General features: G+C 47.8%; 1 protein-coding gene across 1 annotated transcript in view; it reads left to right on the forward strand.

The window, feature by feature from the left end:
* The first annotated feature begins 7,215 nt into the window (after window positions 1-7,215).
* Window positions 7,216-16,525, forward strand: part of LOC134433269 (sarcoplasmic/endoplasmic reticulum calcium ATPase 1-like) — a 41,398-nt gene continuing 32,088 nt past the window's right edge. The window contains 7 exon segments of the mRNA XM_063182142.1: window positions 7,216-7,303; window positions 7,306-7,326; window positions 8,201-8,281; window positions 9,592-9,677; window positions 11,754-12,051; window positions 14,450-14,616; window positions 15,995-16,083. Of these exon segments, the coding sequence (XP_063038212.1) occupies window positions 7,240-7,303; window positions 7,306-7,326; window positions 8,201-8,281; window positions 9,592-9,677; window positions 11,754-12,051; window positions 14,450-14,616; window positions 15,995-16,083 (806 nt within the window). The 5' untranslated portion in view covers window positions 7,216-7,239.

Genomic DNA, 16,525 nt, shown 5'->3' on the forward strand with positions numbered 1-16,525 from the left:
TACTCCAGAATTGTCCCAAAAAATTCCCAAACGGTCCCCAAAAACTAAAAAAAAAAAAAAAAAGTCATGAAAATGTAAAATAATCAACCCGAATGTCCCACAAAAGGTAAAAAAGGCCCTAAAAACACCCTGAAAAAGGCCCCCCCAAAAGGCCCCAAAATGACCCAAAAAGTCCCCAAAAAAATCCCCAAAAATTCCAATTTTTGCCCCAAAATCCCCAGGATTTCCCCAAAAATGCCCCCCAAAAGATCCCCCCCCAAAATCCTCGAATTTCTCCAAAAATCCCCAAATTTTCCCCCCCAAAAAATCCCCAGAATTTTCCCCCAAAAAAAGTCCCAAAAATTCCCCCCAAAATTCCCAAAATTTTCTCCCCAAGTTCCCATCAAAAATCCCCATCAAAAATCCCCAGAATTTTCCCAAAAAAAGCCCCAAAAAAAAAGCCCCAAAAAAGCCCCGAAAAACGCCCCAAAAAAGCCCCAAAAAACCCCAAAAAAAACCCCAAAAAAGCCCCGAAAAACCCCCAAAAAAACCCCAAAAAAAACCCACAAAACACCCCAAAAAAACCCAAAAAAAGCCCCAAAAAAAGCCCAAAAAAAACCCCTGAAAAAGCCCCAAAAAAGCCCCAAAAAAGCCCCAAAACACCCCAAAAAAAAAAACTCAAAAAAGCCCCGAGAAACACCCCAAAAAAAGCCCCAAAAAACCCCAAAAAAATCCAAAACCCCCCCAAAAAAGCCCAAAAAACCCAAAAAACCGCACAAAGAAACCCCAAAAAAGCCCCAAAAAAACCAAAAAAACCCCCAAAAAAGCCCTAAAAAAAACCCCAAAAAAAGCCCCAAAAAACCCCAAAAATCTCCAAAAAAGCCCCAAAAAAGCCCCAAAAAAACCCCCAAAAAAACCCAAAAAAAAAAAAACCCACAAAACCCCCCCATAAAAACCCAAAAAAAGCCCAAAAAAACCCCCGAAAAAGCCCCAAAAAAGCCCCCCAAAAAGCCCCAAAACACCCCAAAAAAAAAACCCAAAAAAGCCCCGAGAAACACCCCAAAAAAAGCCCCAAAAAAACCCAAAAAAGCCCCAAAAAAATCCCAAACCCCCCCCCAAAAACCCGAAAAAAACTCAAAAAACCGCACAAAGAAACCCCAAAAAAGCCCCAAAAAAACCAAAAAAAACCCCAAAAAGCCCTAAAAAAAAGCCCCAAAAAGCCCCAAAAAACGCCCCAAAAAAGCCCCAAAAAACCCCCAAAAAAAACCCCAAAAAAGCCCCGAAAAATCCCCAAAAAAACCCAAAAAAAACCCCACAAAACCACCAAAAAAACCCAAAAAAAAGCCCCCAAAAAAGCCAAAAAAACCCCCGAAAAAGCCCCAAAAAAGCCCCCAAAAAAGCCCCAAAACACCCCAAAAAAAACCCCAAAAAGCCCCGAGAAACACCCCAAAAAAAGCCCCAAAAAAAACCCCAAAAAAATCCCAAAAACCCCCCCAAAAAAGCCCAAAGAACCCAAAAAAACCGCACAAAGAAACCCCAAAAAGCCCCAAAAAAAACAAAAAAAAAACCCCAAAAAAGCCCTAAAAAAAACCCCCAAAAAAAGCCCCAAAAAACCCCAAAAAAGCCCAAAACACCCAAAAAAAAACCCCAAAAAAGCCCCGAGAAACACCCCCAAAAAAAGCCCCAAAAAAACCCCAAAAAATCCCAAAACCCCCCCAAAAAAAGCCCAAAAAAACCCAAAAAACCGCACAAAGAAACCCCAAAAAAGCCCCAAAAAAACCAAAAAAAACCCCAAAAAAGCCCTAAAAAAAACCCCCAAAAAAGCCCCAAAAAACCCCAAAAATCTCCAAAAAGCCCCAAAAAAGCCCCAAAAAAGCCCCAAAAAAGCCCCGAAAAAGCCCCAAAAAACCCCCAAAATTCCCAATTTTCCCAAAATTCCGGGATTTCACCCCAAATTTGAATTCCCGGCAGGCAAATCCATCTGGGAGTTGGTGGTGGAGCAGTTCGAGGATCTCCTGGTGCGGATTCTGCTCCTGGCCGCCTGCATCTCCTTCGTGAGTCACAAAAATTGGGAAAAACCGACAAAAATATCTCAAAAATATCCGAAATTTTCCTAAAATATCATCAAAATTTAATTCGGGGGGATTCGGGGCAAAATTTGGGGAAAAAAATCGGAAATTTTGGGGAAAAATTTGGATTTTTAATGGGGTTTTGGGGGAAAAAATTGAATTTTTTTCTTTTTTTTTAGGGATTTTTTGAGGATTTTTTTGAATTGCTTTTATGTTTATTTTTGGGGTTTTTTGTGGGGATTTTGGGGGGATTTGGATGAAATTTTTGGGGGATTTTTTGGGTTTTTTGGGGGGATTTTTTCATAGATTTTTGTTGATTTTTTTGGTAATTTTTAATTTTTTTTTTTTCAATTTTTGGGAGATTTTTTGAGGGATTTTTGGGGAAATTTTTTGGGATTTTTGGGCGTTTTTGGGGCAGATTTTTGGGGGAGTTTGGGGGGAATTTTTTATTTATTTTTTAAAATTTTGGGGGGATTTTTTTGGTGGAATTTTGAGGATTTTTTTCTTGATTTTTTGGGGGAATTTCCGAGGGGATTTTTGGGGATTTTTATTTTTTTCTTGATTTTTTTTTTGAGATTTTGGGGAGAATCTGTGGGGAATTTTGGGATCTTTTGGGGAAATTTTGGGGGGATTATTCGGAGATTTTTTGGATGAAATTTCTGCGATTTTGGGGGAATTTTCGTCGATTTTTTTGTCGATTTGGGGGGGATTTTTATGGAATTTGGGGGGATTTTTTGGACTTTTTTGGGGGAATTTTGGGGATTTTTTGGGGGATTTTTGGGGATTTTAAGGGGAAATATTTTGGGGATTTTGGGGGGATTTTTTTGAGCTTTTTGGGGATTTTTTTGAGTTTATTTTTGGGGGGTGGGTTGGAGATTTTTTGGGCGGAGTTTTGGTGGAATATTTTGGGGTTTTTTGGGGTGGGATTATTCGAGGAATTTTTGGGGCCTTTTTTTTGGATTTTTTGGGGTATTTTAAAAAAAAAATTCAGGGAGTTTTTTTGGGGGGGACTTTTCTGAGATTTTCGGGGTGAAATTTTTGGGAATATTTTGCGAATTTTTTTTTTTTTTTGTGATTTTTTTGGGGTTTTTTTTTTTGCGATTTCTTTGCGGATTTTTTTCAAATTTTCACCGATTTTTTTTTTTTTTTTGCAATTTTTTGGGGGGATTTTTTCAGGATTTGGGGGCAGGGGTGGCACCGACGTCACCCTGTCCCCGATGTCCCCAATGTCCCCCAGGTGCTGGCGTGGTTCGAGGAGGGTCCTTGGGGTGGATTTCGGGTGGAAATTGATGAATTTTGGACCAAAATTGATGAAATTTTGGGGGATTTATTTGGACATTTTTTGGGGGGAATTTTGGGGTGAAATTTTTGGGGAATATTTTGCAATTTCTTTTTTATTTTTTGTGATTTTTTTGCAATTTTTTGGGGGTTTTTTTGCGATTTCTTCGCGGATTTTTTCCAAATTTTCACCGATTTTTTTTTTTTTTTTTTTGCAATTTTTGGGGGGATTTTTTCAGGATTTGGGGGCAGGGGTGGCACCGACGTCACCGTGTCCCCACCGATGTCCCCAGGTGCTGGCGTGGTTCGAGGAGGGCGAGGAAACCATCACGGCCTTCGTGGAGCCCTTCGTCATCCTCCTCATCCTCATCGCCAACGCCGTCGTCGGCGTCTGGCAGGTGGGGACGCTTTGGGGACATTTTGGGGGATTTGGGGGGATTTTGGGGGATTTTGGGGGATTTTGGGGACATTTTGGGGGATTTGGGGGCATTTTAGGGGATTTTGGGGACATTTTGGGGGATTTTGAGGACATTTTGGGGACATTTTGGAGATTTGGGGACACTTTGGGGGGATTTTGGGGACATTTTGGGGGATTTGGGGGACTTGGGGACACTTTGGGGGGATTTTGGGGACATTTTGGGGGATTTTGAGGACATTTTGGGGACATTTTGGAGATTTGGGGACACTTTGGGGGGATTTTGGGGACACTTTGGGGATTTGGGGGACATTTTGGGGGACTTGGGGACATTTCGGGGGATTTTGGGGACATTTTGGGGGATTTTGGGGGACATTTTGGGGGATTTGGGGGCATTTTAGGGACATTTTGGGGATTTGGGGACATTTTGGGGGATTTTGAGGACATTTTGGGGACATTTTGGGGACACTTTGGGGGACTTGGGGACATTTCGGGGGATTTTGGAGACATTTTAGGGGATTTTGAGGACATTTTGGGGGATTTTGGGGACATTTTATGGGATTTTGGGGACATTTCGGGGGATTTTGAGGACATTTTGGGGGATTTTGGGGACATTTTAGGGGATTTTGGGGACATTTTATGGGATTTTGGGGACACTTTGGGGGATTTTGGGGACATTTTGGGGGATTTGGGGGCTTTTTAGGGACATTTTGGGGACATTTTTGGGGATTGGGGACATTTTATGGGATTTTGGGGACACTGGGGGATTTTGGGGACATTTTGGGGCATTTGGGGACGTTTTGGGGTCATTTTGGGATTTTGGGGGATTTTGGGGACACTTTGGGGGATTTTGGGGACATTTTATGGGATTTTGGGGACACTTTGGGGGATTTTGGGGACATTTTGGGGGATTTTGGGGACATTTTAGGGGATTTTGGGGACACTTTGGGGGATTTTGGGGACATTTTAGGGGATTTTGGGGACATTTCGGGGGATTTTGGGGACATTTTATGGGATTTTGGGGACATTTTGGGGCATTTTGGGGACATTTTATGGGATTTTGGGACATTTCGGGGGATTTTGAGGACATTTTGGGGGATTTTGGGGACATTTTAGGGACATTTTGGACATTTTGGGGGATTTGGGGGGCATTTTAGGGGATTTTGGGGACACTTTGGGGGATTTTGGGGACATTTCGGGGGATTTTGGGGCATTTTGGGGACATTTTGGGGACATTTTGGGGGATTTTGGGGACATTTCGGGGGATTTTGAGGACATTTTGGGGACATTTTGGGGGATTTTGGGGATTTGGGGGACATTTTATGGGATTTTGGGGACATTTTGGGGACATTTTGGGACATTTTGGGGGACTTGGGGACATTTTGGGGGACTTGGGGACATTTTGGGGATTTTGGGGACATTTTAGGGATTTTGGGGGACATTTTGGGGGATTTTGGGGACATTTTATGGGATTTTGGGGACACTTTGGGGGATTTTGGGGACATTTTGGGGGATTTGGGGGCATTTTAGGACATTTTGGGGACATTTTGGGGGATTTGGGGACATTTTATGGGATTTTGGGGACACTTTGGGGGATTTTGGGGACATTTTGGGGGATTTTGAGGACATTTTAGGGGATTTTGGGACATTTTATGGGATTTTGGGGACATTTTGGGGCATTTGGGGACATTTTGGGTCATTTTGGGATTTTGGGGGATTTTGAGGACATTTTGGGGACATTTTGGGGACATTTTGGGGATTTGGGGACACTTTGAGGGGACATTTGGGGACACTTTGGGGGATTTGGGGGACTTGGGGACATTTTGGGGGCATTTGGGGACGTTTTGGGGTCATTTTGGGATTTTGGGGATTTTGGGGACATTTTGGGGGATTTGGGACAATTTTGGGGGATTTGGTGACTTTTGGAATTTTGGGGATTTTGGGGACATTTGGGGACTTTGAGGGGTTGGGGACATTTGGGATCATTTTTGGGATTTTGGGGATTTGGGGACATTTGGGGACATTTTGGGGGATTTTGGGGACGTTTTGGGGGCGTTTTCGAGGCTTTTGTGGGTTTGGTGTCCCTCGAGGTCTCTCTGATGTCCCCGACGTGTCCCCAGTGACACAAACCTGTCCCCAAGTGTCCCCAACCTGTCCCCAAGTGTCCCCAAATGTCCCCAAATGTCCCCCAACGTGTCCCCAATGTCCCTGTGCTGTCCCCGATGTGTCCCCAATGACCCAAACCTGTCCCCAACTGTCCCCAAGGACCCAAATCTGTCCCCAACTGTCCCCAAATGTCCCCAAATGTCCCCAAATGTCCCCAACTGTCCCCAAATGTCCCCCTCAGGAGCGGAACGCGGAGAACGCCATCGAGGCGCTGAAGGAGTGTCCCCCGTGGTGCTGTCCCCAAACCTGTCCCCAAATGTCCCCAACTGTCCCCAAGATGTCCCCAAATGTCCCAACGTGTCCCCAACTGTCCCGTTTTAGGAAAGGAACGCCGAGAACGCCATCGAGGCGCTGAAGGAGTGTCCCCGTGTGCTGTCCCCCAAATGTCCCCAACGTGTCCCCAATGTCCCTGTGCTGTCCCCAACGTGTCCCCAATGACCCAAACCTGTCCCCAACTGTCCCCAAATGTCCCCAACTGTCCCCAATGTCCCGTTCCAGGAGCGGAACGCCGAGAACGCCATCGAGGCGCTGAAGGAGTGTCCCCATGTGCTGTCCCCAAACCTGTCCCCAATGACCCAAACCTGTCCCCAAATGTCCCCAAATGTCCCAAATGTCCCCTTTTAGGAGCGGAACGCGGAGAACGCCATTGAGGCGCTGAAGGAGCGTCCCTGTCACGGGGACCTTTAATGTCCCCAACGTGTCCCCCAATGTCTCTGTGCTGTCCCCAACGTGTCCCCAATGACCCAAACCTGTCCCCAGCTGTCCCCAAATGTCCCCAAATGTCCCCAACTGTCCCCAAATGTCCCCAACGTGTCCCCAATGTCCCCCTCAGGAGCGGAACGCTGAGAACGCCATCGAGGCGCTGAAGGAGTGTCCCCGTGTGCTGTCCCCAAATGTCCCCAATGACCCAAACCTGTCCCCAGCTGTCCCCCAAATGTCCCCAAATGTCCCCAAGTGTCCCCAAATGTCCCGTTTCAGGAGCGGAACGCGGAGAACGCCATCGAGGCGCTGAAGGAGTGTCCCTGTGTGCTGTCCCCAATGTGTCCCCAGTGACCCAAACCTGTCCCCAACTGTCCCCAAATGTCCCCAACTGTCCCCAATGTCCCGTTTTAGGAAAGGAACGCGGAGAACGCCATCGAGGCGCTGAAGGAGTGTCCCTGTGTGCTGTCCCCAAATGTCCCCAAATGTCCCCAATGACCCAAACCTGTCCCCAAACCTGTCCCCAAATGTCCCCAAATGTCCCCAAGTGTCCCCAAACGTCCCCAACTGTCCCCGTTTTAGGAAAGGAACGCCGAGAACGCCATCGAGGCGCTGAAGGAGTACGAGCCCGAGATGGGCAAGGTTTACCGCAGCGACCGCAAGGCCGTGCAGAGGATCAAGGCCCGCGACCTCGTGCCCGGGACATCGCCGAGGTGGCAGGTGGGGACGTCGGGGACGTTTGGGGACATTTGGGGATGTTGGGGGCGTTGGGGGCATTGGGGGGATTGGGGACAATGGGGACATTTGGGGACATTTGGGGACGTTGGGGACATTGGGGAGACAAGGAGCCCTCAGCTCCCAGTCCCTCCAGTTCCGTCCCAGTTCCTCCCAGTCCCTCCCAGTTCATCCCAGTCCCCTCCCAGTTTGTCCCAGCCCGTCCCAGTTCCCTCCCAGTCCCTCCCAGTTTGTCCCCAGTCCATCCCAGTCCCTCCCAGTATGTCCCAGTTTGCCCCAATCCCCTCCCAGTCCATCCCAGTCCATCCCAGTCCCTCCCAGTCCCTCCCCAGTCCCTCCCAGTTTGCCCCAGTTTGCCCCAATCCCCTCCCAGTTTGTCCCAGTCCATCCCAGTCCCTCCCAGTCCCTCCCAGTTTATCCCAGTTTGTCCCAGTCCCTCCCAGTCCCTCCCAGTCCATCCCAGTCCCTCCCAGTTTGTCCCAGTTTGTCCCAGTCCCTCCCAGTCCCTCCCAGTCCATCCCAGTCCCTCCCAGTTCATCCCAGTTTATCCCAGTCCATCCCAGTCCCTCCCAGTCCGTCCCAGTCCCTCCCAGTCCCTCCCAGTCCCTCCCAGTTTGCCCCAGTTCACTCCCAGTCCCTCCCAGTTCACTCCCAGTCCCTCCCAGTTCACTCCCAGTCCCTCCCAGTCCCTCCCAGTCCCTCCCAGTCCCTCCCAGTCCATCCCAGTTTATCCCAGTCCATCCCAGTGCCCTTTAACTCCATCCCAGTCCCTCCCAGTTTGCCCCAGTCCCCTCCAGTTTGTCCCAGTCCATCCCAGTCCGTCCCAGTCCGTCCCAGTAAGGCCGCGCTCTGTTCCCAGTTGGGGACAAGGTCCCGGCCGACATCCGCATCATCTCCATCAAATCCACCACGCTGCGCGTCGACCAGTCCATCCTTACTGGTTTGTACTGGTTTGTACTGGTCCGGGGCCGGGGGGGCGCTGGGAGGGCGCTGGGGCAAACTGGAGGGACTGGGATGGACTGGGAGGAACTGGGAGGGACTGGGATGAACTGGGAGGGACTGGGAGGGGATTAAAGGGTTAAAAACGGGGGAAATTGAGAGGTTTTTTGTACTGGTTTGTACTGGTTTGTACTGGTTCGGGGCCTGGAGGGGGACTGGGATGAACTGGGATGAACTGGGATGAACTGGGATGAACTGGTTTATACTGGGAGGGACTGGGAGGGGGATTAAAGGGTTAAAAACGGGGTTAGAGGGGGGTTTTGTACTGGTTTGTACTGGTTTGTACTGGTCCGAACTGGTCACTCTGGTTTGCACTGGTTTGTACTGGTCCATACTGGTTTTATACTGTTTCTATTGATTTAGACTGGTTTATACTGGTCCATACTGGTCCATACTGGTCCATACTGGTCCATACTGGTCCATACTGGTTTATACTGGTCCATACTGGTTTATACTGGTTTATACTGGTTTCTATTGATTTAAACTGGTTTATACTGGTCCAAACTGGTTTATACTGGGATTTCAGTGGGGTTGGGAGCGGGATATGGGGGTGGTCGCTGTGTCCCAGACTGGTTTATACTGGTCCATACTGGTTTATACTGGTTTCTATTGACTTAGACTGGTTTATACTGGTTTATACTGGTCCATACTGGTTTATACTGGTCCCAACCGGTCCAAACTGGTTTATACTGGTTTATACTGGGATTTGAGTGGGGTTGGGAGCGGGATATGGGGGGTATTGCTGTGTCCCAGACTGGTTTATACTGGTCCAAACTGGTTTATACTGGTCCATACTGGTTTATACTGGTTTCCATTGACTTAGACTGGTTTATACTGGTCTATACTGGTTTATACTGGTCCAGACCAGTCCAAACTGGTTTATACTGGGATTTCAGTGGGGTTGGGAGCGGGATATGGGGGTGGTCGCTGTGTCCCAGACTGGTTTATACTGGTCCATACTGGTTTATACTGGTTTCTATTGACTTAGACTGGTTATACTGGTTTATACTGGTCCATACTGGTTTATACTGGTCCCGACCAGTCCAAACTGGTTTATACTGGTTTATACTGGGATTTGAGTGGGGTTGGAGCGGGATTTGGAGGGGATTGCTGTGTCCCAGACTGGTTTATACTGGTCCAAACTGGTTTATACTGGTTTATACTGGTTTATACTGGTTTCTGTTGATTTATACTGGTTTATACTGGTCTATACTGGTTTAAACTGGTCCAAACTGGTCTGTACTGGTGCAGGGGAGTCGGTGTCGGTGATCAAGCACACGGAGCCGGTGCCGGACCCGCGCGCCGTCAACCAGGACAAGAAGAACATGCTCTTCTCGGTGAGTGACGTCATCGCCGGCGTCATCGGTGACGTCATCGCCGCGTTTGTGACGTCATCGGGGTGACGTCATCTGACGCGTTTGGGCAAAACGGGAGAGTTTGGGCCTCTAAAACCTCAAATTTTGGGGTTAAATCTCTGGGTTTTGGGTCTAAAAATCTCAAATTTTGGGGGGTAAAATCTCTCATTTTTGGCTCTAAAAAGCCCAAATTTTGGGTCAGACTCCTCATTTTTGGCTCTAAAAACCCTCAAATTTTGGGGTCAAAATGTCATTTTTGGGTCTAAAACCCCCAAATTTTGGGGGTAAAAATCTCTCATTTTTGGCTCTGAAAATCCCAAATTTTGGCTCTAAAAATCCCAAATTTTTGGGGGGGTAAAAATGTCATTTTTGGGTCTAAAACCTCTCAAATTTTGGTATAAAAGACCTCATTCTTTAGTCTGAAAATCCCAAATTTTGGGGGGTAAAATCTCTCATTTTTGGCTCTAAAACCCCCAAATTTTTGGGGGTAAAATCTCTCATTTTGGCTCTAAACCCCTCAAATTTTGGGGTCAAAAATGTCATTTTTGGGTCTAAAAAGCCCAAATTTTGGGGGTAAAATCTCTCATTTTTGGGTCTGAAGTTCCCAATTTTTGGGGGGTAAAATCTCTCATTTTTGGGTCTAAAAAGCCCAAATTTTGGTCTAAAACCCCCAAATTTTGGGATCAGACTCCTCATTTTTGGCTCTAAAACCCCCAAAATTTTCGGGGTAAAATCTCTCATTTTTGGCTCTAAAACCCCCAAATTTTGGCTCTAAAACCCCCAAATTTTGGGGTCAAATATGTCATTTTTGGATCTAAAAATCCCAAATTTTGGTCTAAAACCCCCAATTTTAGGGGTCAAAAATGTCATTTTTGGCTCTAAAACCCCCAAATTTTCGGGGTAAAATCTCTCATTTTTTGCTCTAAATTCCCAAATTTTGGCTCTAAAACCTCCAAATTTTGGCTCTAAAAACCCCAAATGTTGGTCTAAAACCCCCAAATTTTGGTCTAAAATCCCCAAATTTTGGTCTAAAACCCCCAAATTTTGGTCTAAAATCCCCAAATTTTGGTCTAAAACCCCCAAATTTTGGTCTAAAATCCCCAAATTTTGGTCTAAAACCCCAAATTTTGGTCTAAAACCCCCAAATTTTGGTCTAAAAACCCCCAAATTTTTTGGGGCAAAACCTCTCATTTTTTCAATCCCCCCTCCAGGGCACGAACATCGGGGCGGGCAAGGCCGTGGGCATCGTGGTGGCCACGGGGTGAACACGGAGATCGGGGATGGGCCCGTGGGGTTGGGGCCAAAAACCCCAAATTTGGGCTCCAGACCCCTCACTCTTCACTCTAGAAAAAGTCAACTTTTGGGTCCAAAACCCCCAAATTTTGGCATTCAATTCCTCATTTTTTGGGTCTAAAGCCTCCAAATTTTAGGGTAAATTCTCTCAATATTGGCTCTGAAACCTCCCAAATTTTGGGATAAAAGACCTCATTCTTTAGTCTGAAAATCCCAAATTTTGGGGGGTAAAATCTCTCATTTTTGGCTCTAAAACCCCCAAATTTGGGGGGTAAAAATCTCTCATTTTTGGCTCTAAAACCCCCAAATTTTGGTCTAAAACCCCCAAATTTTGACTCTAAACCCCTCAAATTTTGGGGTCAAAAATGTCATTTTTGGGTCTAAAAAGCCCAAATCTTGGGGGTAAAATCTCTCATTTTTGGGTCTGAAGTTCCCAATTTTGGGGGGTAAAATCGCTCATTTTTGGGTCTAAAAAGCCCAAATTTTGGGATCAGACTCCTCATTTTTGGCTCTAAAACCCCCAAGTTTTGGCCTAAAACCCCCAAATTTTTGGGGTCAAAAATGTCATTTTTGGCTCTAAAAATCCCAATTTTTGAGGTAAAATCTCTCATTTTTGGGTCTAAAAATCCCATTTTTTTGGGTAAAAATCTCTCAATTTTGGCTCTGAAAATCCCAAATTTTGGCTCTAAAACCCCCAAATTTTGGCTCTAAAAATCCCAAATTTTTTTGGGGGGTAAAAATCTCTCATTTCTTATCCTCCGCCAGGGCACGAACATCGGGGCGGGCAAGGCCGTGGGCATCGTGGTGGCCACGGGCGTCAACACGGAGATCGGCAAGATCCGCGACGAGATGGCGGCCACGGAGCAGGACAAGACGCCGCTGCAGCAGAAGCTGGACGAGTTCGGCGAGCAGCTCTCCAAGGTCATCTCGCTCATCTGCGTCGCCGTCTGGGCCATCAACATCGGCCACTTCAACGACCCCGTGCACGGCGGCTCCTGGATCCGCGGCGCCATCTACTACTTCAAGATCGCCGTCGCCCTGGCCGTGGCCGCCATCCCCGAAGGTCCGCGGTGGGGGGAAAGACCCTGGAGGGCGTTTGGGGGGGTTCTGGGGAACGTTCGTGGTGGTTTGTGAAGTTCTGGAGAAGGTTTGAGGGCGTTTGTGGGGTTCTGGAGAACGTTCGTGGGGGTTTGTGGGGTTCTGGAGGAGGTTTGAGATCGTTTATGGGGTTCTGGAGAACGTTCGTGGTCATTGATGGGGTTCTGGAGAACGTTCGTGGTGGTTTGTGGGGTTCTGGAGAACGTTCGTGGGCGTTTGTGGGGTTCTGGAGATCGTTCGTGGTGATTTACGGGGTTTTAGAGAACGTTCATGGTCATTGATGGGGTTCTGGAGAACGTTCGTGGGGGTTTGTGAAGTTCTGGAGAAGGTTTGAGGGCGTTTGGGGGGGTTCTGGAGAACGTTCGTGGTCATTTGTGGGGTTTTGGAGAACGTTCGTGGTGGTTTGTGGGGTTCTGGAGAACGTTCGTGGTGGTTTGTGAAGTTCTGGAGAAGGTTTGAGGGCGTTTATGGGGTTCTGGAGGAGGTTTGAGGTCGTTTATGGGGTTCTGGAGAACGTTCGTGGTGGTTTGTGGGGTTCTGGAGAACGTTCGTGGGGGTTTGTGAAGTTCTGGAGAAGGTTTGAGGGCGTTTGTGGGGTTCTGGAGAACGTTCGTGGGGTTTGTGGGGTTCTGGAGGAGGTTTGAGGTCATTTATGGGGTTTTGGAGAACATTCATGGTCATTTGTGGGGTTCTGGAGGAGGTTTGAGGGCGTTTGTGGGGTCTTGGAGAAGGTTTGAGGGCGTTTGTGGGGTTCTGGAGGAGGTTTGAGGTCATTGATGGGGTTTTGGAGAACATTCGTGGTCATTGATGGGGCCTTGGAGGAGGTTTGAGGTCATTTATGGGGTTCTGGAGAAGGTTTGAGGTCATTGGTGGGGTTTTGGAGAACATTCGTGGTGGTTTGGGAAGTTCTGGAGAAGGTTTGAGGTCGTTTATGGGGTCTTGGAGAACATTCGTGGTGGTTTGTGGGGTTTTGGAGAGCATTCGTGGTCATTGATGGGGCCTTGGAGAACGTTTGAGGTCGTTTATGGGGTCTTGGAGAACATTCGTGGTGATTTATGGGGTTTTGGTGAAAATTCATGGTCGTTTGTGGGGCCTTGGAGGAGGTTTGAGGTCATTGGTGGGGTTCTGGAGAACGTTCATGGTCATTTGTAGGGTTCTGGAGAAGGTTTGAGGTCGTTTATGGGGCCTTGGAGAAGGTTTGAGGTCATTTGTGGGGTTTTGGAGAACATTCATGGTCATTTGTGGGGTCTCGGAGAAGGTTTGAGGTCAGTTATGGAGTCTTGGAGGTCTTTCTGGTCGTTTATGGGGTTTTGGAGAAGGTTTGTGGACCATTCATGGTCGTTTATGGGGTCTTGGAGAAGGTTCATGGTCATTTATGGGGTATTTGGACCATCCATGGTCATTTATGGAGTTCTGCAGAAGGTTCGTGGTCATTGATGGACCATCCATGGTCACTTATGGACCCTTTGTGGTCATTGATGGAGTTCTGGAGACCATCCATGGTCACTTATGGACCATTCGTGGTCATTGATGGAGTTCTGGAGAAGGTTCGTGGTCATTGATGGACCATCCATGGTCACTTATGGACCATTCGTGGTCATTTTTGAAGTTCTGGAGACCATCCGTGGTCATTGATGGACCATTTCTGGTCATTTCTGAAGTTCTGGAGACCATCCATGGTCACTTATGGACCATTCGTGGTCATTGATGGAGTTCTGGAGAAGGTTCGTGGTCATTGATGGACCATCCGTGGTCACTTATGGACCACTTGTGGTCATTTCTGAAGTTCTGGGGACCATCCGTGGTCACTTATGGACCATCCGTGGTCACTTATGGACCATCCATGGTCAATTATGGACCATCCATGGTCACTTATGGACCATCCATGGTCATTTATGGACCATTCACGGTCACTTTTGAAGTTCTGGAGAACATCCGTGGTCATTGATGGACCATCCATGGTCAATTATGGACCATCCGTGGTCACTTATGGACCATTCGTGGTCATTTCTGGAGTTCTGGAGACCATCCGTGGTCACTTATGGACCATTCGTGGTCACTTTTGAAGTTCTGGAGACCATCCATGGTCATTGATGGACCATCCATGGTCAATTATGGACCATCCGTGGTCATTTCTGGAGTTCTGGAGACCATCCGTGGTCACTTATGGACCATTCGTGGTCACTTTTGAAGTTCTGGAGACCATCCGTGGTCATTGATGGACCATCCATGGTCACTTATGGACCATCCGTGGTCATTTCTGGAGTTCTGGAGACCATCCGTGGTCATTCATGGACCTGAGGTCTCCAGGTGACCTGGACCAGCCCCTGAAGACCCCCTGGTGACCCCAGGTGTCCCCGCAGGTCTCCCGGCCGTCATCACCACCTGCCTGGCGCTGGGGACGCGCAGGATGGCCAAGAAGAACGCGATTGTCCGCAGCCTGCCCTCGGTGGAGACCCTGGGCTGCACCTCGGTCATCTGCTCCGACAAGACCGGCACGCTGACCACCAACCAGATGTCCGTCTGCAAGGTGCGACCTTGGGCAGCTCCAGGAGCTCCAGAAACCCCGTGGAGAACCCAGAAGGTCTTCTGGAGAACCTCAAAGTTCTTCTGGAGAACCCAAAATTCCTCCAAGAATCCCAAAAGTTCTTCTGGAGAACCTCAAAGTTCTCCAGGAGAACCCAAAATTCCTCCAAGAATCCCAAAACTTCTTCTGGAGAACCTCAAAGTTCTTCTGGAGAACCTCAAAAATTCCATGGAAACCTCAAAAGTTCTCCAGGAACTCCCAAAGTTCTTCTGGAGAACCTCAAAGTTCTTCTGGAGAACCTCAAAAATTCCATGGAAACCTCAAAATTCCTCCAGGAACTCCAAAAGTTCTTCTGGAGAACCCAAAAGTTCTCCTGGAGAACCTCAAAGTTCTTCTGGAGAACCTCAAAGTTCTTCTGGAGAACCCAAAATTCCTCCAAGACTCCCAAAACTTCTTCTGGAGAACCTCAAAAATTCCATGGAGAAGCCAAAATTCCTCCAGGAACCTCCAAAGTTCTTCTGGAGAACCTCAAAGTTCTCCTGGAGAACCCAAAATTCGTCCAGGAACCTCCAAAGTTCTTCTGGAGAACCTCAAAGTTCTCCAGGAGAACCCAAAATTCCTCCAGAAAAACCTCAAAGTTCTTCTGGAGAACCTCAAAGTTCTTCTGGAGAACCTCAAAAATTCCATGGAAACCTCAAAAGTTCTCCAGGAACTCCAAAAGTTCTTCTGGAGAACCTCAAATTTTCCATGGAGACCCCAAATTTCTCCTGAGGAACCCAAAGTTCCTTCAGGAACCTCAAAATTTCCATGGAAACCTCAAAAGTTCTCCAGGAACCTCAAAAGTTCTTCTGGAGAACCTCAAAGTTCTTCTGGAGAACCCAAAATTCCTCCAGAAAAACCTCAAAGTTCTTCTGGAGAACCTCAAAGTTCTTCTGGAGAACCTCAAAAATTCCATGGAGAAGCCAAAATTCCTCCAAGAATCCCAAAAGTTCTTCTGGAGAACCCAAAATTTCTCCTGGAGAACCTCAAACGTTCCATGGAGACCCCAAAATTTCCCCTGAGGAACCCAAAACTCCTCCAGGAGAACCCAAAATTTCTCCAGGAACCCCAAAAGTTCTCCAGGAGAACCCAAAATTCTTCTCAGGAACCTCAGGAGAACCCAAAATTTCTCCTGAGGAGCCCCAAAACTTCTCCAGGAGAACCCAAAACTTCTCCAGGAGAACCCAAAACTCCTCCAGAAGAACCCAAAAGTCCTGGAGGAACCCAAAACTTCTCCAGGAGACCCCAAAACTCCTCCAGGAGACCCCAGAAGTTCTCCAGGAGAGCCCGAAGCTCCTGGAGGAACCCTGGAGGAACCTGTGGTGTCCCCGTGTGTCCCCAGATGTTCATCATGGACAAGGTGGAGGGCGACGTCTGCTCCCTGAGCGAGTTCTCCATCACCGGCTCCACCTACGCGCCCGAGGGAGAAGTGTGAGTCCAGGAGGTCCCCGAGGGTCCACAAAGGTCACCTGGAGGTCCTCAAAGCCACCCCAGGAGCTCTAGAGCTCCAGAACCTTCTTAGATGTCCTCAAAAACTCCTTAAATGTCCTCAAAACCTCCTCAGGTGTCCTCAAATCCCACCTGGAGGTCCTCAAAGCCACCCCTGGAGCTCCAAAACCTCCTCAGGTGTCCTCAAAACCATCTTGAAGGTCCTCGAAACCTTCTCAGATGTCCTCAAAGCCACCCCAGGAGCTCCAGAGCTCCAGAACCTCCTCAGATGTCCTCAAAACCTCCTTAGATGTCCTCAAAACCTCCTCAAATGTCCTCAAATCCCACCTGGAGGTCCTCAAATGTCACCCTGAGGTCCTCAAAGCCACCCCTGGAGCTCCAGAGCTCCAAAACCTTCTTAGATGCCCTCAAAACCTTCTCAGAT

The sequence above is a fragment of the Melospiza melodia genome, unplaced genomic scaffold, assembly GCF_035770615.1.
Source record: "Melospiza melodia melodia isolate bMelMel2 unplaced genomic scaffold, bMelMel2.pri scaffold_157, whole genome shotgun sequence".
NCBI classification, from domain to species: Eukaryota; Metazoa; Chordata; class Aves; order Passeriformes; family Passerellidae; genus Melospiza; species Melospiza melodia.